Below are 27226 nucleotides of genomic sequence, written 5' to 3'. Positions count from 1 at the left end.
TAGAGGAGTGAAGGCTGAGAGTCTGAGAGAGAGGAGGCAGAGTGTGGTCATTATATCTGCCCTTCAGCCCCTCCACCCCTCTCTCTCTCTCTCTCTCTCTCTCTCTCCCCGTGTTGCCACTGAGAGTTTGAGCTTAATGTGCGGCGACAGTGTGAGACGATGAAGAATAATTCCTGTATTCAGAGCTGCCAGTGCTCGCCCCTCCTCCTCCTCTTCATCCTCCTCTCTTCATCCTTATCCTCTCTTCATCCTCTCCTCCTCCTCCTCCTCCTCCTCCTCCTCCTCCTCCTCCTCCTCCTCCTCCTCCTCCTCCTCTCTCAGCTCCTCTGACATCTCAGGCCTGGATATCATTGTATCATTTATCTCGTCCTCGCTTCTTCTGCCACTCTGCCTCGTTTTGCCCAGAGGGAAGTGTGAAAAGTGTGCATGTGTGCGAAGTGTAAGGGTGTGTGTGTTTACATGTGTGAGGATCCGGGTGTGTGAATGAAATTGTGTCTGTGCGCGTTAGTGTCACTCTGTACTTCTGTGTGTGTTGTGTGTTGTGTGTGTGTGTGTGTATGTCGCTCTAGCTGACTGCAAATGGGCTTTTGTGGAGTTTTTTTGGAGACTGCACTTAACAGCTCGCTCAAGGGAGACACACACACACACACACACACACAGGGCTGTAAGGGTTCACAGAAAAGGAGGACGAGCGAGAACAGAGTGAGAGAGAATTAGGGCGAGAGAGAGAGAGAGAGAGAGAGAGAGAGAGTGGTGGGAAGCACTTTTTAAAGCTTCGCTCCTGTTTTTTGGTCGATGACACAACAACGAGGTCGGAGACACAGAAGCAGAGATGGACGTGAGGCCGAGGGCGAAGCTGCTTCACCCAGCCTGCTCCTCCATCGCCTCCATCACCTCCAGTTCCAAAACACTTGTTGTTGTTTCGGCCTTTTTAACAATATCTTTATTACATTTTCATTTTATAAAAAGACACACAAGAACAAATAACAACAGAGCAGTGTGCAAAATGATACAGAAGTCTACAAACACACAGCGTCAGGTCACATTTTTGGTCCATACAACAGTTAGTCAATGGGAAAAAAGGCCAAAATTTGACTTTTTGGTACCACTCAAGGTGGCAAAATCTAGTAACATGTGTCCATAGATGATATTTTGGTATGATAACCCATCCTAAGTGGTAGCTTTATGACAGTTCAGCACATAAAGTTATCCACCCCCTGCAATAAATAGGCCTCTAAACGCAGGGGGCATATCCTGTTTTGTGCTCATTTTCAGACCTTTACTCATATATTATGAGGGTTATGTTTGTTTTAGCATTTTAAAGTGTACAATCCCAGCTTTCATTTAGACCTAGTTTTGGGCCTATCTAAAAAAATATAATGGTCAGATGGTCAAAGGTCAATCTGTCTCAACAACTATTTTTCCACTATTTTCGCCTAAACTGTAGTCTAGCACTGTGAAATGTAGGAACAGCACTGATACAAATAACAAAAACTGAAATACTCACAGGACTGTAACAATTCAGGAAATGCATAATCCTCCCATAATTAATAAGTATGGTAAGGTATAATGTGTAGGAATTCCCCCCATCTAGCGGTGCGGTTGCATATCTGAACGTATTCTTGATGTTGCATTCATGTGAAATGGGGCAGACGTCAGACAGACAACAGACGCTGCATGTGACAGGATAAACAAGCCTCTATGTAAACAGGTGGTCCGCCAGTACGAGGCAAAACAATACAGGTGTGACAATATGTTGTCATGGTGATGTGGTATTGTTTACCTGACCCACGTTTTACCGTCTTTCTCTGGTGGAGTAAAATGACATCCGGTTGGTTTGCCGACGGCGTCATTCAGGTGTCTGACTGCACCTGAATGCAACATCAGTGCCTCCGTCCTTCCTCACACTACACAGTGGTGACAGTTTTAACAGGCGCTGTCTGGAAAACTTTCTCCCCGAGCCGACTGCTCTGGTGAGTTTCTATGGTTACCTACGGTCACGCTGCCACTGAACGTAAAAAATGTCGATGCAACATGGCCGCCTCGGTTCGGTGCGTCGCCCACTTATGTATTTGTAACGACTTGTAACAACTCATTCTAAGGTACCAGAAAGCTTTCATTTGTATGCAGGTGTGATTCCACTTCAGTGAAATACGTATTTATGAAAGACATATTTGATTTTTGATAATAAAAAGCCAAATAAGTTACACACTGGGGCTTTAAGTAAATGGTTACAGCTTAAAGTGGCGGTGAGGTATTAGAAAATATTGATAAGGTCTTGAAAAAGGTATTTAAATTAACTTCAAGCTTCCTGTTTACACCCTGAAATATTATATTGACTATTGAACATTAAGGATCAGGTCCCAGATCAGACAGACAGAGACTGGAAATAAAGACGTTAGAGCCTCAGACGACCTGTGGTGACCTCTGACCTCCAGGCTCCAGGTTGTTTACGTCCGTGAGGTCACGTGACACGTTCAGTGCCTCCTTGAACATGGTGAGATCTGACCTGACCTTTGACCTCCTGGCAGACGCCTCCTGACCTGAGCGACCTCGGAGCGCCGTCCCTGTCCACTCATCATCAAACACCAGTTACTTTACTTTACTTTGGACTGCACTGATCCAATGGGACTTCGTGTGTGTGTGTGTGTGTGCGTGTGCGTGTGTGCGTGTGCGTGTGCGTGTGCGTGTGTGTGTGTGTGCGTGTGCGTGTGTGTGTCTGTCTTTTATGAACCCGTCTATTCAGAAAAGGTATAAAAACTTTTTTGCCCTCAGACATCAGAGTGGCTGTGATGTGTCATGTGACCCAGTTCGGACTCTTCAGTGTGAAAACATCCGTGTGTGTATGTGTGTGTGTGTGTGTGTGTGTGAGAGTGAAGCGGCGCTGCCACGGCAACAACAAAGGAGAAAAAAAAAAAAAAAAAGGCCGCAAGCGACGAGAAGCCGAACAAAGACGAGCGGAGTCACGACAGGAGAGAGAGAGAGAGAGATCACACACTCCATCGTCAGGCTGGAAAATATGTCAGTGCAGCACAAGTGTGTGTGTGCGCGCGCAGGTGCAGCAGGTTGTTTTCAGGTGTTTTTGCACCAGATAGATATGTTTCATCCTGTGGAGGCTGCGTCTCCACGACGATCCCAGCATTTGATTGACAGATAGGGCCGCGCCAATCAGGAGGCTGAGTTAAAATGACCTCACAGCCAATTTAACAACAGCACGGGAACTGATTTGTGAGAAATTATTGAAGTTAAAGCCAAGTTCTGAAGTTTAGAATAAATATTTTAGCTTTTTTTTTCATACATCACATTTTTATGTTTTAAAAAAGCCGCTTTATATAGGTACACATTTTGAATATTAGGTAAATGGTGAAGAATTGTATTTGGTTACATCACTGACCTTAATTTATAGTGAAAACATTAAAAGAAAAAACTTGCTCCAATCATGGTCCAGGATTGAAATGTTGAATTTCCATATTTAAACCAGTGACCAATAAAGGGTTAATATCAGCAGCAGCGATTTACTGTTGGTGGATCAATAGAAAATCAACGTGTTGATCAGTTTTTGTTTATAGTTAAAGGTACATTGTGTAGGAATTACTCCCATCTAGCGTTGCGGTTGTATGGTATTTTTCATGCTGCATTCACATGAAATTGGGCAGACGGCAGACGGACGACAGCCGCTGCACGTTAACGGCATAAACAAGCGTCTATGTAAACAAGTGGTCCGTCAGCACGAGGCAAAACAATACACATGACAATATGTTGCCATGGCGATGTGGTATTGTTTATCTGACCCACTGTCTGCCCGACTGCAGGTGAATGCTAGCCTGGTCGCGCCCACACTAGTGACGTCACGCCTCGCAAAAGCGCTGCTGACTTCTAGTCTGGCCAACCGTGCTATTAACTGGATTTCTGTCTCCCGAATTTTCGGGAACTCCACCCTCTTTTTCGAGAGCCAATCAACGTCGAGCCTCTCCAACGGCTCTGGGTAGAGGCGTGTTGCAGTAGAGCAGCGACCGGAACCTCATTGTAAACAGCAGCATGGAGCAGCGGACAAGAGCGGTGTGATTGGTTTAAGCTTCGACACCGCCTATTCTGGCTTCGACCAATAGCAGACTGAGGCATTTGAGGGGGGCGGGTAAACCAGGTTTGAAGGATGCGCTTTGAGAAATGGATTCTCTTAACGTCTTGGCCAGACCCAATGCTGAGTATCAACCAGAGGTTGCGCTAGACTTTTTCGTCGCCGGTCATTTTGACTGACGGGGTCATAAAAAATCCGTCATAATCTATTTTTACCGGTCACTTTAATTTTTTTTAAATGATAATAATGCCATATTCAATAGCATTCAATTTTAATTCATGTTTAATTCATATCAAGTCCAAACAAATTGAACAGAGAATGCTCCGGAGCAGAGTCGGCGTCAGAGCACATCTAACCGTGGGTCAGTCAGTGAATGCGGGGTCACTTTCTGCCACTCAACATCTAAATACAACGTTAGATGACATCAGTTTTCTGTCAACAATCAACATGCTAACCCATGTGTTATACCAAAACATCCAAAGGAGCACGTTTTCACATAGGCACCGCATAGTGCACTGGCGTTAGCTCTCTCTCTCTCTCTGTGCCTCTCATTTCTCTTTTACGCACGCACGCAGCCATTGCGCATCACTGAAACAACTGAAGCTATAGACCACACAGCCAGACGCAGCACAAATTCAGACAGGACAAGACCCACTCAGCTTTAAGTGTTATAAACAATGCCACGGCGGGCAAAATACATTAAAAGAAGGCTTAACGTTACCTTTAGAAGAGTTGTGCGCGGCGAATGTCCTACCCCCACCGCTCTACCTGTACCGAGACACACCGCTATGTAGCTACAGCTACGTAACTTAACAGCTGACTACTGCCGGTCCCTCGGACACTGCAGCTAAATCTCGCCCGTTAAATCATTATCGACCGTCATATTTGCACTGACACGACTCCCAGTCAACATTTAATCCACTTGAAGGAGTTTGAATACTGCGGGGAAGCTTTCTGTCTTCTTCTCTGTTGTTAGTGTTTATGTGTGGCAGCGCTACAGCTCCACACACGCTCCACACAGGCCTGGAGGAGGTACTACAGCGTTTTCTACTGAGCGCACCAGCCAGCTGTGAGGTTTTTTTTTTATTTTTTAATCTAATTCTCACCGTAGTGACTTTGTGACATTGTATATGTTTTATATCGTTATCCACTGCTCCATTTATTGATTATCCTCTGGCTTCATTGTAAACAAATGCACATGGCCAGACAGCCATGGCTGTGAATTGCAATCTGTCAAAATGACGGATGGCCTCAAAATCTTTCCGTCACCGTTTTAAAAAAACGGTCAATGACGGAAAATATCCGGTTAACGCGACCCCTGGTATCAACATTGGAAAGTCGTGCCAACCAGGCTAGGTGAATGCAGCATCAGTGTAACGCTCCATTCCTCCTCACTGCGTTACCGCGGTGACTTTTCACAACTCATTTCTAAACTCGTCTTAGCTCCAGAGAGGGTTCCTCTAAGCCCCGCCCCCTCGGTGAGGTGTTGTGATTGACGGTTATGGCGGCCATGTCTTTTTTTGAGCGATCTGGCCCATTTGTTGTAGATTAGTCAGAACTTGTTGTGACGTCCGACACATTGATTCACTTCTGCTTCTTATATGAGGGAAAAGAAGTTAATGTGGATCATTAATCATTATTTATGCAACACCATAGATGGACTGGAACATATATGATGTGTCTGTAATACACACACACACACACACACACACACACACACACACACACACACACACACACACACTTACACACTTACACAGTGTTTGTCTTCACACACATGTGCATCAGTCACACCTCACACAGATAATGTGTGTTTGAGAGCTCACACACTCATGTATACACACGTCCTGCTCACACCCTGTCACACCGACTCTCATGTATACACATATATTACTCACACACACACACACAGACACACACACACTTTCTCTCCTGACATGACCCAGCATTCCAGTGTGTGTATCAATAAAATATGGAGCCATGAATAAGTGATGGGACACATAGTGGAGATGCAGCTGAGCCGAGCCGAGCCGAGCCAGGCGGCTTCCCACAACACTGGAGCTTCCTGTCAACAACCAGTGTGTGTGTGTGTGTGTGTGTGTGTGTGTGTGTGTGTGTGTGTGTGTGTGTGTGTGTGTGTGTGTGTGTGTGTGTGAGAAGACATTACAGCTGTTTGAGCTTCGATGCTTCAGTAAAAAACGTCTGAATATTCAAAGCTTCTTCACAGGAGGAGGTGACGTGAAGATGTTGCATGTTTGTTGGCGTGTTAGTGAAGTTGTTTTGAGGTGATGCGTTTGTGTCCTGTGGTAAATCTGAATCTTGACTTTAGTTGTCACAAAATAATAATAATAATGATAACTTTATTTATACAACACGTTTAAAAACACAAGAGTGTGTCATAAATGCCATAAAATCATAAGAATGATACAGCAACACAGGCAATACAACAACAAACTGAGACCAGGAGGACTCAAGTTAAAGTGCAGAATGCAGTTAGAAATAAATAAAAGGATGTTATACATGATATAAACAAATAAAATGAGATACAATAAGATAAGAAAAGATGGAATAAAGGAGTTAAAAAAGACTCCAGAAACTTGACTTTTCTGACATGGAGGTCTGTTACATGGAGATTGTTTATTATGTATCGTGATTCATTATGAAAAAGGTTATTATTAGTATTATTTTGTAGCAGTGAATGAAATCATACAATAATCATTTTCATTTGGACCTTGGTTACCATGGCCAGGCCGGTGGTGGTTTGTTGAGTTGAAGTGGATCACAGACCTGAGTTTTCTGACGATTGTCTTGTTTCAAAACAAAGTCATTATGATTCATCAGATTTATCCAGAGACCTTAATCCCTGTCTCCTCTACAGTTTTATATCTTCAATCCCTGCAGTTATTTATATTCACTTAAGGTAAAGGAGATAAATTGGTAAAATGTAATATGTTTTATGAATTTACATCCTTGGTAAAACACTAGTTAACTCTCAGTTATTATGACGATCTAAATAAATAAAAGTGCATCAATCAGAGTAAAAATAAAAACAACATCAAAAAAATCTTTTGGATTTTTAATATTTTTCAAATGTAGATACATCTTATACAGTACATCCAATAAAAATAGAATTAATTATATAATATATTATTTTTTTCACAATCAACGTTATATTGTGAAGGTCTACAGAACATTGCTTGGACATCCTGTTGAGTCTCCACTGTAACTACACCAATCAGGAAGCAGCAAATGACGAGAGGGTCTGAATATGTTTATAGATGAGAGTCAGTTTTTCATTTTTTTTTAAATAAATTTGCAAAAAATGATAAAATTCTACTTTGTTATTTTGTATTTTATTGTGTCGACGAGGAAAAAAGTATAATTTCTGTTCAGCATCAATCAGTTTTGAAGTCCAGACCTTTCATTTGGAGGTTTCTGTTTCCTGTGTGTTGTTGACTGGGGGGGGGGTTGTGACCTTTATGATGACCTCATGTCTTTATGATTGTGCATTTTGTTGTCTATCACTGACAGTACGGACGTGATGCAGCATCAATGTGCTGCGACGACACCGGTGTGTTGGCTCTTCAAAATAAAAGCCCTCCACTTGTGCTCTGCTGACCCGCGTCTAACCCGGTCAAATCAAGTATTAAGTGCCTCACATGAAAGCAGATAAAGGAAATTGTGTTTGTGAAAAGGTCAAAGCCCAGGTTAAGAGCCGGATGCCGATTCAGACTCAACAACAACAACAGCTCCGTTCAGAGACGAGCAGCTTTATACTGGACATAAAGAATCCATACGTAATGGACGTCGCTCTTTCTCTCCCACTCATCGGCCTGTCAAAGGAATGAACTTTTTCCCTTTTGACCCTTTGCTGACTGTTTGTGTGTCTGTGTTTGTGTGTTTGTGTTTGTGTGTGTGTCTCTCAGGGTTAACCTGTACACGAGTACCCACAGTGCACTGCTGCTGTTGTTGCTTAATGGAGTCGTGTTCATCTACACGAGTTTGCTTTCATTTGCCGCCGCTCTGGTTTCACACTTGTTCCTGAGGAAACAAACAAACATAGCAGAGACCCAACATAGCAGCGAGTTAATGTTTGTGTGTCTGGTGTGTGTGTGCGATGTGTGATTCAACCATGACAGAAACATCAGGCCACTTTTAGCATCTTCAGAAAAACAGCGTCTGTTCCAGAGACGTTACCTGGGTCTGGTCTGTGGCCTGATGTTATGTTATGTTATGTTATGTTATGTTATGTTATGTTATGTTATGTTTATTTATTTATTTGATATGGACATCACAAATACATTGAGACTGTTCCAGTGGACAGACCAGATGCTTTGCTAATTTTCAACACCAGTCCATAGGCGGCTAATCTAAAAATACAGAACATATTATCAACAGTATGAGATAAAACCAAGTGCATGACACTACATCATGACAGTAGCATACTAAAAAATACAGAGCACAAGATCAACGAGAGGAGATTGAGCAAACAGAAATCATGATCCTAACAGTAAAAATAGTAACAATGAAAACGTCCATATTTATACATGTGAGCATTGTTGTTTTGCTTTTAATCCTCTGTTAAATGAGTTTGTGTCAGTCTCCAGTTTCAGGTGAGTGGGTAAAGTGTTCCATAGGTTAACCCCTTTTATTGAGAAGGAAGATTCTCATGAGGTTTCTCCTGGACTCAGACTAAATATCTTAGAAATTTAAAACCAAGAAGGTCACCACAGACCTGATGTTGTGTTGTCAAACCGTCCAAACGTGCAGAACAACCTGGACCTTCAAACAACGTCTTCTAGATCCGTTCCAGAGAAGCTGCTCTGAGTTTTTGGCGATTTCTTTTCCAATGGGTTGCCAGGTGCGATTTTATTGGAACGTCTTCGGTCTGTAGTCAGGTTTGATGATTTTCTCTATTAGAATAAATTAATATAAACATGAAGCACCAGGTTTTATTAGTGTCCAGTGTCTCGTTAGGGAGTTACAGCTGATTGAAACCGTTACCAGAGGGGTCGCGATCCGAACCGACACTGTCCATAAGGAGGTTTTCAAATGTTGAATCTCAACAACATGTGGTCGTAGTGACTGTTGTTCATTTTAGCCAATTCCCTAAAATGTCGTCTTTTTTAAACTTTTTTAGCCGCCCGTAACCCGTAACCTTTTGTTCATGACGGTTAAGACTACACAAACACACACACCGTAACATCGTATATGTTATGTAACCTTATCCACCGCTCCATTTATTGATTTTTCGTCGGCTTCGTTGTAAACAAATGCACATGGAGGAGAGGAACGTAACCAAAACAGCGGAAAAGTGATCAGACTTGCACAGTTCCCTATACTGTCTTTCTGTGTAAATATCTCATGTTACAACATGAAAACCTGCCACTTATATTCAAGTGCGGCCTATATATGTATTTTCTTTTAAAATTTAGCTGGTGCCGCTTATACTCAGGTCCGCTCTATAGTCCGGAAAGTACGGTATTTACTTTAATCCAAACCTGCCAGTGTCAAATTTAGTTTCTGAAGACGTAGATTAAAGACATTTATTCTTTCTAGAGGCTGAAGACGATGTGTTGTATTGTATGTATAGAAGGAGCAGAACAAACTGAATGAACCTTCTCTTCTCTCTGAATCGAGCCGACTCAGACGGAGCTCTCCTCGTGTTCGACAGCAGCTTTAACCGGCCTGGACCTCAGTGTGTGTGTGTGTGTGTGTGTGTGTGTGTGTGTGTGTGTGTGTGTGTGTGTGTGTGTGTGTGTGTGTGTGTGTCTGTGTGTGTGTGTTGGGGGGTCAGCTGTGTGATGTAATGGCGAGCGACAGCCTCCTGACGTCGTCCCCGTCCATCAGCGTCGTCAGCAGACACCAACACCAGCAGCCTCTTCCAGCTGAGACCAGCCGTCCTGTCCCAAACCATGAGTCCCAACATGTCTGTCAGAGCCCGTCAAACCGCGCGTGCGTGTGCGTGCGTGTGCGTGTGTGCGTGTGTGTGTGTGTGTGTGTGTTCAGGTGAGGCAGTGAAGTGCTGACACACGCAGGACTGTTTGAATGTGCTTACTGTTGATGCTCCGTCTTTTCTAAAATGCTTATCTGAGCCCCGCAGCTCTTTGTTGATCCGTGTAGGAAAGAAAAACAAAGCTCACTCTGCATCACGGCAGACGACAGGAGCAGCGTCGGCTTCAGACAGAGAGGAGACAAAGAGGAGGAGAAGACAAAGGGGAAGGAGGAGACAAAGAGGAAGAGAAGAAGAAGAGAGGTTGATTGATCTGATGCTTCTTGATGTAAACTCAAAGTCTGAGGAGTTTAGCGAGGAACCCGTTCTCCTCAAGACGATATCTCAGTAGCGACCGGAGGGAACTGCACCGGCTGATTAGAGTTTGGTGATTAAAGGCCAACACTGCAAAAACTCAAAATCTTTCCAAGAATATTTGTCTTATTTCTTGTCAAAATGTCTCATTTCTAGTCAAAACTAATCTCTTTCCACTTTAAATGAGACTCATCACCTAAACACTCACTTGTTTTTAGACATTTTCACATGTTTCAAACTAATTTTCACTTGAAACAAGTAGAAAAACCTGCCAGTGAAAGCAAGTTTTTTTGTGCTTGTAATAAGAAAGAAAAACTTGATCACTATCAGAATTTTTCTACTTATTTCAAGTGAAAATCAGCTTGAAAGAAGTAAAAAGTGTCTAAAAACAAGCTACTTTTTATGTGATGAGTCTTGTTTTAAATAAAATTAGATTTGTTTTGACTTGAAATGACATTTTGACTAGAAATAAGACAAATATTCTTGGTAAGATATTTGAGTTTTTGCAGTGAAAAGTTGAGGTTGTTGTGACCTCACAAATCACAGTTTGGGCGTCGTGAGTGTGAGGAAACTTCAATCGCTTGGCACAAAGGTGAAGTTGGACTCCAGAGTAAACCGCCTCAATGAGGTCGACCTCATTGTGACATCATAATATTCTGCAGAAACTCCTCTGGTTATAATTTGGTGGTGCAGAGACTAGGACGGTTTCCTGCAGAGAGGCTGGTTGGCGGAGGGATACAACTCTCGGGGTTGTAATTCTACACTGCAAAAACTCGAAATCTAATCAAAGAATATTTGTCGTATTTCTTGTCAAAATGTCTCATTTCTAGTCAAAACTAATCTCTTTCCACTTTAAAGCTACAGTTGGTAAGTTGACGAAAGTGAAAGTAAACTCCGCAAATTAGCCATAAACGCACCCACAGAAGACGTACCGTATCCATAGCAACCGGAGACTCCATAACGATCTCGCCTCTCTCTCACCCAACACAGGGGGAGGGGGGTTGACAGAAGTGAAAAGAGGGAGCTGAAGGTGTATCGTCTTGAAATTTCTGACCAAATCGCGGACTTTACCTTTACTTTCGTCAGCTTACTACGACGTGTACGAGCTGCGATTGGCCGCTCCTCCTGCTCCCTCTACCTGATTGGAGGAGAATCGTCGGTCGCGGTGGATTCTGGCAAATACGATTACAGGCTGTAGGTGGAGCCAGAGGAGTTGGATTTTGCCCTAAATTACCCATTTAATGTCCAACTATCAGAATATAGTGACAGTTCCAGCAAATATGACTGAATAATTGTTACCAACTGAAGCTTTAAATGAGACTCATCACCTAAACATTCACTTGTTTTTAGACATTTTCACTTGTTTCAAACTAATTTTCACTTGCAACAAGTAGAAAAATCTGCCAGCGAAAGCAAGTTTTTTGTGCTTGTCAGATTTTCCTACTTATTTCAAGTAAAAAGAGGCTTGAAAGAAGTAAAAAGTGTCTAAAAACAAGCTACTTTTTATGTGATGAGTCTTATTTTAAGTAGAATGAGATTTGTTTTGACTAGAAATAAGACAAATAGTCTTGGTAAGATGTTGAGTTTTTGCAGTGAAAAGTCGAGTACTGGGACTGTTTCCTGCAGAGAGGCTGGTTGGCGGAGGGACACGACTCTCAGGTTGTAATTCTAGTAGTAAATGATGGTTTTTCTTTGCCTGTGCATGATCTCAGGTGCTTTAACTTGTAGTTGGTTGTACATGTGTGTCATTGATTGTACAGACCGGTGTGTGTGTGTGTGTGTGTGTGTTGTTGCAGCAGCGTTCAGCTCAGTGTGTCGGTGCAGCCTCGGTCACCACTAGGTTTTCATTAGAGGCCTAATTCAAAGCGGCCGTCGTCGGGTGTCAGGAGTTCCCCGGCCCGTTGTTGGCACCTTCTCTAACACCCTCTAATGAGGAGGCCGCTGAGGGAGGCGGGGCCGGCGGCGGCGGCGTGGCTCAGGATGTACGGCCAGAGGAGACGCAGAGAGAGTCGGCGCTCAAAGAGCCGAGCGAGCCTCATCAATCACTGACTTTCTTTTCATTTGTTCCCTAATCACACAAGCTGCTGAGAGGCAGGATTCATGGGAGGAGCCGCTCAGGCTCAGGTCAAACAGGAGGTTAGTGACGGAGCCTCCTGATTGGCCGGGAGGTGACGGGGAGTCGGGACGTGATGATGGAGCGAGACTGGAGAACGAGCGGCGGCTGAATGTTCCCGTGTACGAACCAAAACAGAAACAGAAACAGAAACAGAAGCGATGAAGTGAAGTTTCAGCGTCCAATCACGTGGCTCCAGTTGAACCCTGCACATGCCACCTATTCTCGTGTGTGTGTGTGTGTGTGTGTGTGTGTGTGTGTGTGTGTGTGTGTGTGTGTGTGTGTGTGTGTGTGTGTGTGTGTGTGTGTGTGTGTGTGTGTGTGTGTGTGTGTGTGTGTCGCCAGCTGTGGTGCTGTGCGCTGGCCTTTACGCAGCAGGGTGTGTTAAGCCTGGCTTTTCACAGTCCATCAGGATGATCTCCGGTGGATGTTAATGAGCTTTCCCTCTAATGTGGACTCAGTCGTCCAACTGGACAGCTTTCTAAGGATTGTGCAGAGCGACGTCTCACTTGCTGACGCTGACACTGTGCTCTCATCTGCACAACATCTGGAACGCCTCACTGTTAATGCTGGGTTTTTATATATATATATATGTGTGTGTATATACTGTATATATCATTCGTGCAGCTGAAGTCGAGATATTCAGTCATAACTTCACAGTAGAACCAAATATTTCAGATGTGATCGTCAGAGTGAAACATCATCACTCTGGATTAAAACGTCATTTCATCACCATTATCACCACAAGTAGAAACAACCTCAGCTCCAGGTGACAGGTGCTAAAGCTCCTTCATATAAAGGTAGATGTTTGTGTTAAAGCTCCATACAGTATAAAGGTAGATGTTTGTGTTAAAGCTCCATACGGTATAAAGGTAGATGTTTGTATTAAAGCTCCATACGGTATAAAGGTAGATGTTTGTGTTAAAGCTCCATACAGTATAAAGGTAGACATTTGTGTTAAAGCTCCATACGGTATAAAGGTAGACGTTTGTGTTAAAGCTCCATACGGTATAAAGGTAGATGTTTGTGTTAAAGCTCCATACGGTATAAAGGTAGATGTTTGTGTTAAAGCTCCATACGGTATAAAGGTAGATGTTTGTGTTAAAGCTCCATACGGTATAAAGGTAGACGTTTGTGTTAAAGCTCCATACGGTATAAAGGTAGACGTTTGTGTTAAAGCTCCATACGGTATAAAGGTAGATGTTTGTGTTAAAGCTCCATACGGTATAAAGGTAGACATTTGTGTTAAAGCTCCATACAGTATAAAGGTATATGTTTGTGTTAAAGCTCCATACAGTATAAAGGTATATGTTTGTGTTAAAGCTCCATACAGTATAAAGGTAGATGTTTGTGTTAAAGCTCCATACAGTATAAAGGTAGATGTTTGTGTTAAGGCTCCATACAGTATAAAGGTAGATGTCCATGTGTAGTGTGATTATAAAGCAGCTCTAGGTTCTATATTAATACCGTGAAAGTATCAAAGCCTCAGTCAACAGAGAAATGCACACAGCCTGTATTCAGAAACTGAGCCTTACAACCAGCCGTCAGGACTTCCTGTCACTTTGTGATGTCACAACCGTCCACAGTCTCCAGCAGATCAACAATTGTTGTTTTTTACTTTATTAACGACCCCAATCATTAAACATCAGGAAAATAGAATATATAGAAACATTAGAGACGAGGACCTGTACAAGTATTTTCCTAATGATCCAGATCCTGTCAGCCAATCAGAAGAGGGAACTGTATAAACAGTCGTCGAATTAAATTAATTAAAGAAATAGGTCAATAAATCTCGACTTTCTCTTTCTAGATTTTCACACTCTTCCTCAGAAGACAGTGCTGACTCATCACATCCCATAATATGGTCACGGTTACAGCTCCAGTCAGACTCACAGAAGTGCGTTCACAGAGAGACAGCGTTTCAGTCGTATTTCACAGTCGTCGTCTCACACGTCAGTCGACCAGATCGGCATCTGTGTGTGTGTCTGTATGTCAGGTGTGTGTGTGTGTGTGTCAGGTGTGCAGTCGCAGCACTAACACGGTTTCTACGCCTCACGTCCATTTTCTCCGCCTCACTTGTGTAACTGTGCCGATTGTGCAACGGGCTCTCAGCCAAAACACAGGTGACCTACGCTCAGCGCTGCGCCTGAATGCATCCTGAGTAGAAACACACACACACACACACGCACACACACACATACCGACAGAATGGAGGTCAGTTCTCCTTCATCTCTGTCAGTGATAACAACATGTATTAATGTAATAATATAAAAACAACAATATGAGGTTCATGACTTTTATTTTGAAGGGCAGGTTCACAAAATTACAGCAGTATAAATAAATAAACACAGAAATAAATAATTCAATCCATAAATAAATACAAAGTAAAAAAGAAAACAAACTTTTTTTTTACTAGAAAATACAAACAAGTTGTTTGTTGCTTTAGGTTTTATTCTATTTTAGATCAATATCACTTCATCAGTAACTCAATAACCAAATATCAGTGTAGAACTTTGTGTATCAATAAGTTTATTAGTGAAATTTATCATCTGAATTCTTCAGTAAATATTCTGTTGATCTGTTGAATGTGATCATCTTTAAATAAGTTAAAATAGTTCATCACAATCAAACATGTTTTTATTTGTTGTAAATGAACCTTAGAGTCATTTTTTACAGTGTTTAATTAAAGGACAAATCTGCTGCTTGTTGTAAATTTTTACTTTATATCACATGTAACAGCACTTATAAACCAGAGGAGCTGGGAATCGAACCTACACAACCCTTTGATCAAAATATTTAATCAACATTATCAAGTGTAATTCACAAATTAATTTGACAGTTTATTATTTGTTCAATCAATATCTTTGTTGGCTTTATTCAAATATAGCTTTATTGTACATGAACCAAAAACAGTGATAACATTGTCCAGAAACCCTCGAAGGCCTCGTGGCTGTGTTGGGAATAAAAAATAATAAAAAAAAACATGAGAGACGTTTAGACTGAGACTGAGAGTCAAAGGTCAAAATAACAGGACGTGTTTATAAAGACAGTGACATGAGAATACTATCACATTTATTTGACGTATCTCATATAAAATATTAATAAATATCTGTAACTGAATCGTCTCCTCGTTCACACACTGTAAAAAAACAAAAAAACAACAACTAATAATTCCTCTGAATCAGTCGACGTGAAAGTCGACGTGTTTGTTTGTTTTTCTCTGCGTGTGAGAGCAGAGTCAGCCTGTGTGTTTGTATGAAAATGAAAGTGTGTGTGTGTGTCTGTACATGTGTGTGTGTGTGTGTGTGTGTGTGTGTGAGTATAAGAGGATTAAGGCCTGTTCACAGCCGAGGGGCCGACCCGACCCGACTCTGACCGCTCCCTCTGTGTCCGATTGGCTGACGAGCTTTGAACTCGTCACCGTGTCGTTAGATGTGTCTCAGATTCTTCACATTCTCCGGCGCTGGATTTCCTCTAGGGCTTTTATTTTGAAATCAGGGTTTAGGATTAGGTTTAGGAGTCCAGATCCCAGAACCCAGAGGTCCTGAGGAGGTCGAGCTGCAGGTCCAACATCTGGAGACGACTTGTAAACCGGTTTTATATTTTTATTATTGAATCTGAGCTGATTAATATTCAATAAAATAAAAAAAAACGTCCGCAGCAGCTTCAGCTCAGGTGTCGCAGAAACTTTATCTACACATCACAACCATATTAGTTTACACAGAGACATCAGCCCCAGAGGAAGAGATCAGGGCTGTAGAGGGGCGGGGTGTGTGTGTGTGTCTGTCTGTCTGTGTGTGTGTGTGTGTGTGTGTGTGTGTGTGTGTGTGTGTGTGTGTGTGTGTGTGTGTGTGTGTGTGTGTGTGTGTGTGTGTGTGTGTGTGTGTGTGTGTGTGTGTGTGTGTGTGTGTGTGTGAGGGGAGGGGGAGAGGGTGAGGGGGGGGTGAGAGGTTAAGACTTGTTGAATGGCTGTGTAGTCGTCACACAATGAGGTGGATTAGGCAGCACTAGAAAAGGCCTGTCGGGCTTTAGTCGGCGGCTCACAGTGACAATAACACTGCAGCAGGGGCAAGTGGGGGGGGCAACAGGCTCAGTGGAGGAGGAGGAGCTGTTAGTGTTCATACCTGGTGTTAGTTAATTTTATTTTAAACACCGCCCACTCATTCATAGACACAAATACAAATCAATCAATCAAAGAAAGAGCGTGTGAGACGACTCAGGTGATGTCGTTTCTCTGGAACGGAGCAGGAAATAATATAATATTAACTCTTTTTCTTCTTCTTCTACTGTTATTTGGAGGCGGTGATGTAGCTACTTCCTGTGCCCAAAGAATGAGGTTTTCCTCACTCTGTCGCCTCAGTATAATAATCTAATCACAAACACAAATACAAATCAATTAATCGAAGAAAGAGCGTGCAAGACGACTCAGTGATGTCGTTTCTCTAGCCTATATATAATATGGACTCTTCTTCTACTGTTATTTGGAGGCGGTGATGTAGCTACTTCCTGTTCCCAAAGAATGAGGTTTTTCACAAACATACAGTAACTCACTATGTCGCCTCAATATAAAATAATCTAAGAAATAATGGAATAAATTAGATTAGATATCTTATATTTAGACACAAATTAACAAATAAATGAATAAATAAATGTATTTTATTGCTTTATATTGAGATGAGTTTATTTCAAAATGAATAATGTACACAAGAGAAGACTTTTATACATTTATGTGCTGAAGCCTGTATGATTTTAAACTGAAGTTAAAAGCTGGTGTCTTTGTGTTTATTAGGAACAGCTGCTTGTGTTTGTGATATTTATGTCTCATAGAAAAATATAAATGAACAGAAACAGGAGAGTGAACGACAGAACAAAGACTGTTGCTGTGTTGCTGCTGTTGACACGGCAACGGTCGCTACGAACGATGAACTGATTGTTGTTTTGAGGAGGATGATGAAGATGTTTTACAGTCACTTACCCACGCTTCAAGTCACACCCAGAGCATTATGGGATGTTTATTGTTGTGTTTCTATTGATCAGTGCGTTGAATCTAATTGATGCTGTTCTGATCATTTATTTATTAGACTAATCGACAGGTTATTGATGACAGGTTTATCTACAGCTCAAAACAACGTTGTTATCATTCAACTTTAAATTGATGCAGATCAAAGGTTATTGATTATGGATGAACCATCAGTTACATTATTAGACATGGATTTACACATCTTCTGACTCTTTTATTTTGAAAAGACGTAAAACATATGGTGCTTTGGTCATGCTTTTTAATCTTAACTTTGGTTTAAAACTTTTCAGTTTTTCTCTTTTAATGTGACGTCTTTGTTTTCTCAATTAGTCTTTGTCTCTCCTCACTGCAAAAACTCAACATCTTTCCAAGAATATTTGTCTTATTCTTGTCAAAATGTCTAATTTCTAGTCAAAACAAATCTCATTATACCTAACATAAGACCCATCACATAAAAAGTAGCTTGTTTTTAGACACGTTTTACTTCTTTCAAGCAGATTTTCACTTGAAATAAGTAGAAAAATCTGCCAGTGAAAGCAAGTTTTTTGTGTGTTTATAATAAGAAAGAAAAACTTGCTCCACTATCAGATTTTTCTACTTATTTCAAGTAAAAAGAGGCTTGAAAGAAGTAAAAAGTGTCTAAAAACAAGCTACTTTTTATGTGATGAGTCTTATTTTAGGTATAATGAGATTTGTTTTGACTAGAAATGAGACATTTTGACTAAAAAATAAGACAAACATTCTTGGTAAGATTTTGAGGTTTTTTGCAGTGCTGTACAGACTCTTATTTTGAAAAGCTTCCCTGCTCTTTTTTTAACCCAGATGAGTCCAAACAGAAGGAGACGTCAGTCAGTGGAAACAGATTCAGGTCTTCATGCTACAGACCTGATGGGGGGTCAAAGGTCACACAGGTCTAACGTCTCTCTCTCTCTCTCTCTCTCTCTCTTTCTCTCTCTCTGTGTCTCTGTGTCTCTCGCCCCTCAGAGCTGCAGAGGGAGGGCAGCATCGAGACCCTTAGCAACAGCTCCGGCTCCACCAGCGGCTCCATCCCACGCAACTTCGAGGGATATCGCTCGCCGCTGCCCACCAACGAGGGGCAGCCGCTCAGCCTCTTCCCCACCAACTTCCCCTAAACCAGCTCCAGCCAGCGTCGCACCGACTCAGAGACAAACAGTGTTAACCTTTTGTTTTGTTTTTTCTTAGGTTGGATGTTTTAGTTGTTTTTTCTTTTTCTTCCATTTCTTCTTTCTTCTTTTTTTTTTATTATTATTATTATTAAAGGGATAGTCCAACATTTTGGCAAATTGGCCCATTGCCATAATCCCTATAGTCATAGCAGTAGGTTCATTACCTTTAATTGTCGGTGCAAGCTATTTTTAGAATGGCGGAGCAGAGCCGTGAGCTGCTCAGAGCTACGCTACGGAGGCTCATGGGATTTCTTGGTTTCCCTCATCAAACTCATCAAATACACAATCCAACAACTCCACAACGCTCTGGTGGACAAGTTGTGACCTGCACATTCACCACACTATGATATAATAACACAACGTTACCAGACAGAGTTGTTTTAGAGGGAAATTCACGCGAAACCGCTGATGCGCGTTGCCTTCAGGGACAGTTTTTCATCAAGCAGTCTTTGTATTTCCCTCTAAAACAACTCTGTCTGGTAACGTTCTGTTATTATCTCGTTCTAAAAATAGCTTACACCGACAATTAAAGGTAACAAACCTACTGCTATGACTATAGGGATTATGGCAATGGAAACAATTTGCCAAAATGTTGAACTATCCCTTTAAAGATTCCTCTGATTTTGAATTTGACCATTTTGAAGCCAAAATTCATTCCAAACTAATCCAACTGAACATGAATCTATGTGGAGTCAGATCAGCTGCATGTTGAACCAAACTGGAAGCTCTCGTCATCACCAGTGTGTGTGTGTGTGTGTGTGTGTGTGTGGTTTCAATATTAGATTTTTAATATCATCCTGACCCTGCTCCTCACCTCGTTATGTTCAGTCATAAACGCAGACGATGTTTCCTGACCCCTCCCTCCCTCCCTCCATCATTCTTCCATATATGTGTGTGTATGTGTGTGTGTGTGTGTGTGTGTGTGTGTTGCTCTCGTGGCCTCTGACTAAATGTTTTTGATTAAATTTGCTCCTTTCATGCCTTTGATTTCCAACATAATCACATTTGACAACAGACGCAGTAAATGAGACGACAACGACACCGTTGCCGAGCGCCTCGACATTTGTTTTTAAGCTCAATGTATTGAAATGGAGCTGATTCTATGAAATCCAGTGGTCAATAAAACTAAGATTAATAATAATCAATAAAATAAAAAACACTGTGCTGCTTTTTGACCAAAAGAAATCTGTAGTTTTATTTTTCTTGGATCTGAAAAACTAATAAAAATGTTGAATATGTTGTGTAGCGGCTCACATGCAGAGAAGACGTATCCCACAATCCTTTGTGTCTGAGTGAGTGAGTGAGTGAGTGAGTCGTTCACTGTAAGATTTGATCTGTAAAATACTTTTCTTTTTTTTCCTGTGTTCATGCAAATAAAGAGCTAATAAACATGGAGGAAATGAAACTGTGTGTGTGTGTGTGTGTGTGTGTTCGCTGACCGGCAGCTCTCGCCTCTAATTAGCAGCAGATTTTTAACAGGCAGTTAAATGAGGTTTTATTGGCGACTTTGGGCTTTTTTGTTCAGAGGAGGAAAAGAAACCAGAGAGAGTGGAGGAGATTTTCTCCTGGAGGAATTCAAATGAAACTTAATTAGCAGTGGATTATTGGTTTGATGCTGTAAATTCATCATCAGCTTAAAGTCGTTCAATTAAAAATAATAGAAAACATCCACACAAATATATATATATATATATACTGTTGATACTGATGAATACTGGATTTCAAAATAAAGCTGCAACGGAATGCAGAGTGAAAAAGTAAAAATAAAAACATGTTTATTTAAAGTTAATTAAAGAAAAAAAAGAAGAAGAAAACGCAGGTTGTAGTTTGAACTTTTTCTTTTATTTGATTCCAACAAAACATTTGACAAAGTTTGATCTCAACAACAGAAAAGACAAACATATGATCATCAGAGACAATAAAGTGAAATGAGTTATTATTGTGTAGCTGCTTTTATGAACACTGATTATATACACACTGATAATAACATGAGACAGTAGGCTAATAATGTTAAAGGGTAAGTTTAAAGTTTAAAACAAGCTTAACGTCTCACATTAATGTCTCTTCAGGCTCATATTTGATATTTAGCTCCTTATATGTTCACTATATTATGAGCCGGTTGTATGAGCTGCTGTAAACGTCAGCACTGACAGAAATTATAAAAAATAACATGTGAGTTTGCAACAATCAGGATTTAAAGCTGAAAGTCAAGATTCAGACTCTTATTTTGAAATTTCCTGATATCCAAAACTTTACAAACTGGACTCTGAGTCAACGACACAAATACAAACGTGTCTATCAGTCGACTCGTCCTGAGATAAACTTGACCAAACATTAGCATTAGCATTAGCATTAGCTCCGGTAGCAAGAGTCCATATGATTCATACATTATGATGCTAACGGTTTAGCACAGGCTCCATTCACTTTACCATATAAGGGTGTTAGCATAGCAGCTTAGCTTTGTTACACTCAATACATCAATAGCTACTGTGATTGATTGAGTTGTGGATTTAAAGGGGGGTGTGGGTGGAGGGGGGCATGGTTAAACAAGAATTAACTTTTACTCTGAAAGTCTCGTTGCCGCTGTTGCAGCTTCAAACATCTGGTTTTAGTTATTTATTATTCTATTATCACACATCCTGACTTATTTTTTTTATTTCTTGAATGAATTTTTTGTCTTTTGCTGGAGCACTGAGCTTTTATTCTGAAACTGATTAAGCTTTAACCATTAAAATCAACAAAATGAACCTTCAGAATAAAGCTCAGTTACATCATTATTTGATTTTTGTTGTTTATTATTATTCTTATTATCACAGATCCTGACTTTTATTTTTATTACACTTGTTGAGTATGTTTCATCTTTTAAAGCTGCTGCTGTGGCACTGAGCTTTTATTCTGAAACTGATGAAGCTTTAACCATTAAATGCATTAGAAACTACAGTTAATATTCAGAATAAAGCTCAGTTACACAATTATTATTATTTTTGTGGTTTATTATTATTATCATCATCACAGATCCTGACATTTCTTTTTATTCCATTTGTTGAGTATGTTTTATCATTTAAAGCAGCAGCTGTGACTCATCTATCAGTAAACAACACCGAGCTTTTATTCTGAAACTGATGAACTCATCAGAGTTAATATTCAGACTGAACCTTCAAAATAAAGTTCAGCTACATCATTATCTTGATTTCTATTGTTTATTTTTCTTATCATGGATATATTTTAGACATTCTATCTATCTATCTATCTATCTATCTATCTATCTATCTATCTATCTATCTATCTATCTATCTATCTATCTATCTATCTGAGATGTAAAAAAAACAAAAAAAAACTTTAAGGTGGATAAAACACATTGAAGTGAGATGAACATGTATTTATTAAAACAAACATTAAATCCAACAGCCGTTCAGTGTGTGTGTGTGTGTGTGTGTGTGTGTGTGTGTGTGTGTGTGTGTGTGTGTGTGTCACCTGGATGAAGAAGCCGCCATGTTTCCTGCAGCAGCGTCTCAGACCTGAGGACGGAGACAAACAGTGAGATGACGTCACCTCCACCTGACAGATTAAACACGGAATTAAACAGAGTCAGATCAATAACATGATAATAATCAATTAGAATCACAACGATGTCATTCACACACACAGAGACACGGACTGGAGGCCATTTTGGGTCCTGAGTTATTGTTGAATTTTACAGCTTCAGTCTGAATCATCAGGAGAAAAGAGACACGTGTTCGTTCGATTGATTGATTGATTGTTTTTCTTTTCCTGAATCAATCCGCCATATCGAATCTATATATGATCTATATTTCTATCAGTTTTCAGTTTGTCTCCCTCCACACACAGCTTCACCTGGACGGAGCAGGACGAGGGACAAACTTCGACCTCGTTTTAATGCGCTCACGTTAATTCACGGTGAGCGACGTCATCTGACGGGTTCACCCCGGTGACGTCAGGCCGGGCTCTACTTCAATTAATTGATTGATTGATTGATTAGGAACGAGGCGAGCTGTGACACCGTAGCTATATTTATCACGTGACGTCACATCTGCAGATGTTTTATCAGTTTTTTTAACATCTGGAAATGATTTAATGAACCAGATTTGATCGCATTTAGAGATGTGGAATACAAATTGTTTTGGTATTGATTATTGATCAAACTGGTGTTTCGAGAATAATCAAATAAAAATAAAACTTTTTAATGTTGTAAGCTTTTTAAGAGTGGTTTTTGTTTTTGTTTTTTTACTCTGGAGCCGTTTGTTGTTGTTGTTTCTCCTCCGTGTTGTGTACATTGTGTTGTGTTGTGTTGTGTGTCCTCCTCTTCCCGCGGCCTGCAGCAGGTAGCTCCATCTGTAAAACACACACACACACACACACACACACACACACACACACACACACACACACGGTCCGTCATGTACGTGAAGAACTCTCCTCCACATAAAAACACAACTTTATAATTAAACGGAGAAAATCATACAGATTAAATTCAGGCCGACGTTATTTTCTTTTCTTTCTTTTTTTTTCTCCGGATAAAAAAAAACAAATAAAAATCTGGATGAAGAAGAAAATATAAAACTGTTGTTGTTCATTTAAAAACTGATAATCTGCTTTTACACCGACTTTCTTTTTGGAAATCTTTATTACAATTTTCATTTTCAGTTCATCACCTAAATATTTCACCTACTATTAAGGCCACGTGCGTTCCGGAAGAGACAGAAACATGAAATAACAATGAAGAATCGAACTTGTTTTTACTTCTAATCAATATTTTTGATGCCGAAAAAATTATATTTCTGACTATCACACCTGCTGTTAACACACACACATGTCTACACACATACATATAGGCTATAGGCTACTGCTAGGCCTAAACACACACACACACACACACACACACCTGTGAGCACCGAGCGGCCTTGAACGCACCACGACAGCAACAGACAACAGATCAGTGTTTATATCATTAACATTATTATTTATTAAGGAATTTTTATTATTATTATTAATGTTGATTCATATTATAAGTAAAAAATAAAATAAAAACACGTCAGGTTTATATTTGGGTCAATACGTCACATCCGGTTCTGGACTTTTATTATTGATTAAATGAGTTATTTTACCGCGCGGGTCAAAGAGTCCAACTCCACTGTCATTTAAAATAAGTTGTATTTGTAGTATCTGTGTGTGTATGTGTGTATTTGTGTGTGTGGGGATGTGACAGCTGGTCCCTCTAGCGCCCCCACCTGGTGTCACCTCCACCTGTTGTAGTTTATGATTGAGTTTGTCAGGACAGTGTGTGTGTCTGTGTGTGTGTGTGTTGGAGAGGAGTTGAGGAAACATTTTTGCTTTTCCTACAAGTGAGAATTGATATGTTTAATTTAGCAGAGTTGAGAGAAGAGGAGAAGGACTGGGGGAAGTGGAGGAGATGAAAGAGGAGGAGGAGGAGGAGGAGGAGGAGGAGGGTGATGCTGCTGCAGGAGAAGGAGGAGGAAAAGAGAAAGAGAAGAGGAGGAGGAGGAGGAGGAGGAGGAGAGGGCCGCTGGTCGCCGGGTTTCCATGTGACAAGGGGAAATATGAGGGACTTTGACAGGTCTTAAACGGTCTGGCGCCAAGGCCTCAGACTGGCCGCTAAATATAGAAGAGAGAGAGAGAGAGAGATGATGCAGGGAGATGGGAGGAGGAGGAGGAGGAGGAGGAGGAGATGGAGCGATGAGAAGGAGGAAGAAGAAAGGAACAATGCGGAGCGGAGGAAGAAAGAAAGAAACAATACTCAATTATAGCGGTGGATGGATGCGGTGAAAAGTGAAGTGTCCCTGCGCTGCGGAAAGTAGAGCGACAAGAGACGGTTCATGGTTGTGTTTAGTTTTATGTTTTGTTTAGTTTGTTGCGCGGCTCCACGTCACGTCTGCACCTGTGTCTTCCTCCTCTTCCTCTTCATCACTGACTCTTCCACCTCTACGTTATCAGCCTGTGACGTAGAGCGGAAGTTCAAGGCCTCCACTTCTGGATAAGCTGTTTTTTTGATTCGTTTATTTTTATTTTGGCGGGTTTTGTTTTGTTTTTTTTCTCCCCCCTACTCCGAGCGGGTTGACTGACTGTCTGTAACACAAAGTGTGTGATGATCAGTCAGAGTACTAGTGCCCCCCTCCTTCTCCTTCCTTCCACCTAATGACTTTTAAATCGCGCGTAATGGAGCCGCTGAGGGCACAGAACAAATAAATGGGGAGTCATTTGCACCAAAGCATTATTGATACAATTACCCGGAGAAGAAAAACAGTTATCCACCTCCATATGTTGCTAATCTTTTCTCTCTCTCTCTCTTTTTTTTATTTTTATTTTTATTTTTTTTTACTTCTTCTCCTCCATGTAAAGCGCCTTCTCCTCCTCTTCCTCCTCTCCGCTCCCACGGCGCATGAAGCTCCGTCTCTGTCATTTCATAATAAATCTCTGGTGCAGCTTCATCCCCAACACGTCAGCTGTCCGAGCGCGTTAGGACGGATGTAGATGTGCAGCGCGGTGTGAGTCTCTGTGCGGAGAACAAGTTCTGGATGAGTTTTTACACTCTCATGTTCTGGTCTCGGCACCTGGACAAAGAGAGGAGGAGGAGGAGGAGGATGAAGAAGAGGAGGAGGTCGATGCTCCGGTGTCTGGACCTCCAGGTCTCGGTCTTTTTTTACTGAAGATGCTCCATCATCGAGCAACAAGTGTGTGACAGTGACACAGTGATGTTCAAACATGTTGACGCTCTGAAATCACACAACAACGCGTTACGCACAAATGTGCACCTTTTTCTTTTCTTTTCTTTTTTCGTCTTCTAAGTCTTCTTGCAGCAGCAGAAAGAGTTAATTAATTATTAGAGAGTTTGTATTTTATGTCTGAATCAGTTAGAGCTGAGATGAGCTGAGGGAGGGAGGAGGATGCGTTCAGGGCCGGTGGGAGCCGGGAGCTGCAGCAGTCTGTCTCTGTCAGCGGAATTCAGCCGCAGAGTTTTTATTTAGAGGGTTAATCGGAAATGCGCAGTTTGACTGTGACGGTGTCAGGATGAAGAGTTTTTGTTTCAGTTTTTATCTGAGCAGCTGTTCACACACAACACACACCAACACAACAGATATATATATATATATATATATAATTTTGTTTCTCTTTAGCCTATATAGCCTATAAAGAAAAAGAAATACATCTCCCATCTGACAGAGTCTTGACCGAGAAGCGGTGGAGGCTTGAGGGGAAACACAAAGAGCAGCAGCTTGTTCTTATTGTGGCGCCGCGGAAAACCGAGTCCGAGTTATAATCAGGAGGAGAGCGGACTGACTGACCCCCCCACCACCACCACCACACAACTACCCCTAACTACCCTATTACCCCCGCTCCGTGTCCGGGCTGACTTACTCCAACCTGTCGGAGATCAACAGCCTGAACTCATGCTCGGACAAGAGAGAGAGTGAGGTGCAATTTGCAAACACACACGAAGTGTAGCGAAGTGCACAATAAACGATAATAAACAACAACAACAGCAACAACACAATCCGCTCATTTTGATTAGAAATTAAATAAAAAATAAAGTAAAGTTCATCTGGAGCCAAACAGAACAAGTTGGAGACGGAGACTCACCACCACCGCTGCTGCTGCTGCCGCTGCTGCTGCTCCGGCTTCCTCCCGCTCTCATTCATCATCATTCATCTGCTTCTCCTCTTCTTCTTTTTCTTCTTCTTCCTCTTCGCTGCATCTGGTTTGTTTTTTCCAGCCGTCGCTTCTTCTTTTTCTTCTCCTCCTTCCTCCTCTTCCTCCTCCTCCTCCGCCGCTGCCGCCTCCCGTCAGCTCGATGCTCGATCGGGGCAAAGCTCAGATAAACGTCTGGAGCGAGAACCTGCGGGGCCGGACTGAGCAGCTAACACAGCCCGGGTAGAGTGTGTAAATGTGTAGTTATATGTGTGTGTGTATGTGTGTGTGTATGTGTGTGTGTGTGTGTGAGCCCCATGTACATCCAGGCTGAACGCGTCAAAACAGCGCATAAGTTTGTAATAATTAGTAAAGTGTCAGAGTGTGTGAGCGCGACGAGCCGCGGGCAAAGAGTGTGTTAGTGTATATGTGTGTGTGTATATATGTGTGTGTGTGTGAGAGAGGCCGGTGCTGGAGCCGCTCCTCTCCACCGAGGTGAGGCTTCACACCGCGGACAGACACACAGACAGACAGACAGACAGACAGACAGGCAGGTTGGCTGCTGCTGCTGCTGCTCCGGAGGCGACATTGTAACAATCGCAAGCCGAGAGAGGTGAAGCCTCCACCGGCCAAGAGCTGAGGGCTGACCCGCTGTTTGGCTTGGAAGTGGTGGGGGTGGGATTTCCCGATCTTTCCTGTCATTGGTTAATATTTTATTCTGTTGACATGTTTTCTTACTGCTAATGCTTCCGACACCTTCTTGTCCCCCCTCCCTCTCTCTCTCTCTCCCTCTCCCTCCCCTCTCCTCTCCTCTCCTCCTCCCCCTTTCCTCTCCCAGAGTCTGGCTGTCCGGAGC

The 27226-nt window shown here is 41.7% G+C and overlaps 1 protein-coding gene across 1 annotated transcript in view; it reads left to right on the top strand.

Moving 5' to 3' along the window:
- The window catches only part of bcas3 (BCAS3 microtubule associated cell migration factor), a 430682-nt gene extending 410572 nt beyond the window's left edge, over positions 1–20110 (top strand). Inside the window, exon 24 of the mRNA XM_083984996.1 lies at positions 18503–20110. Within this exon, the coding sequence (XP_083841122.1) occupies positions 18503–18651 (149 nt within the window). The 3' untranslated portion in view covers positions 18652–20110. The remainder of the gene's footprint in view (positions 1–18502) is intronic.
- Positions 20111–27226: the final 7116 nt, after the last annotated feature.

The sequence above is a fragment of the Trachurus trachurus genome (assembly GCF_905171665.1).
Source record: "Trachurus trachurus genome assembly, chromosome: 13".
NCBI classification, from domain to species: domain Eukaryota; kingdom Metazoa; phylum Chordata; class Actinopteri; order Carangiformes; family Carangidae; genus Trachurus; species Trachurus trachurus.
Note: the sequence above shows the minus strand (reverse complement) of the source record. Positions and strands in the feature narration are given on the sequence as shown.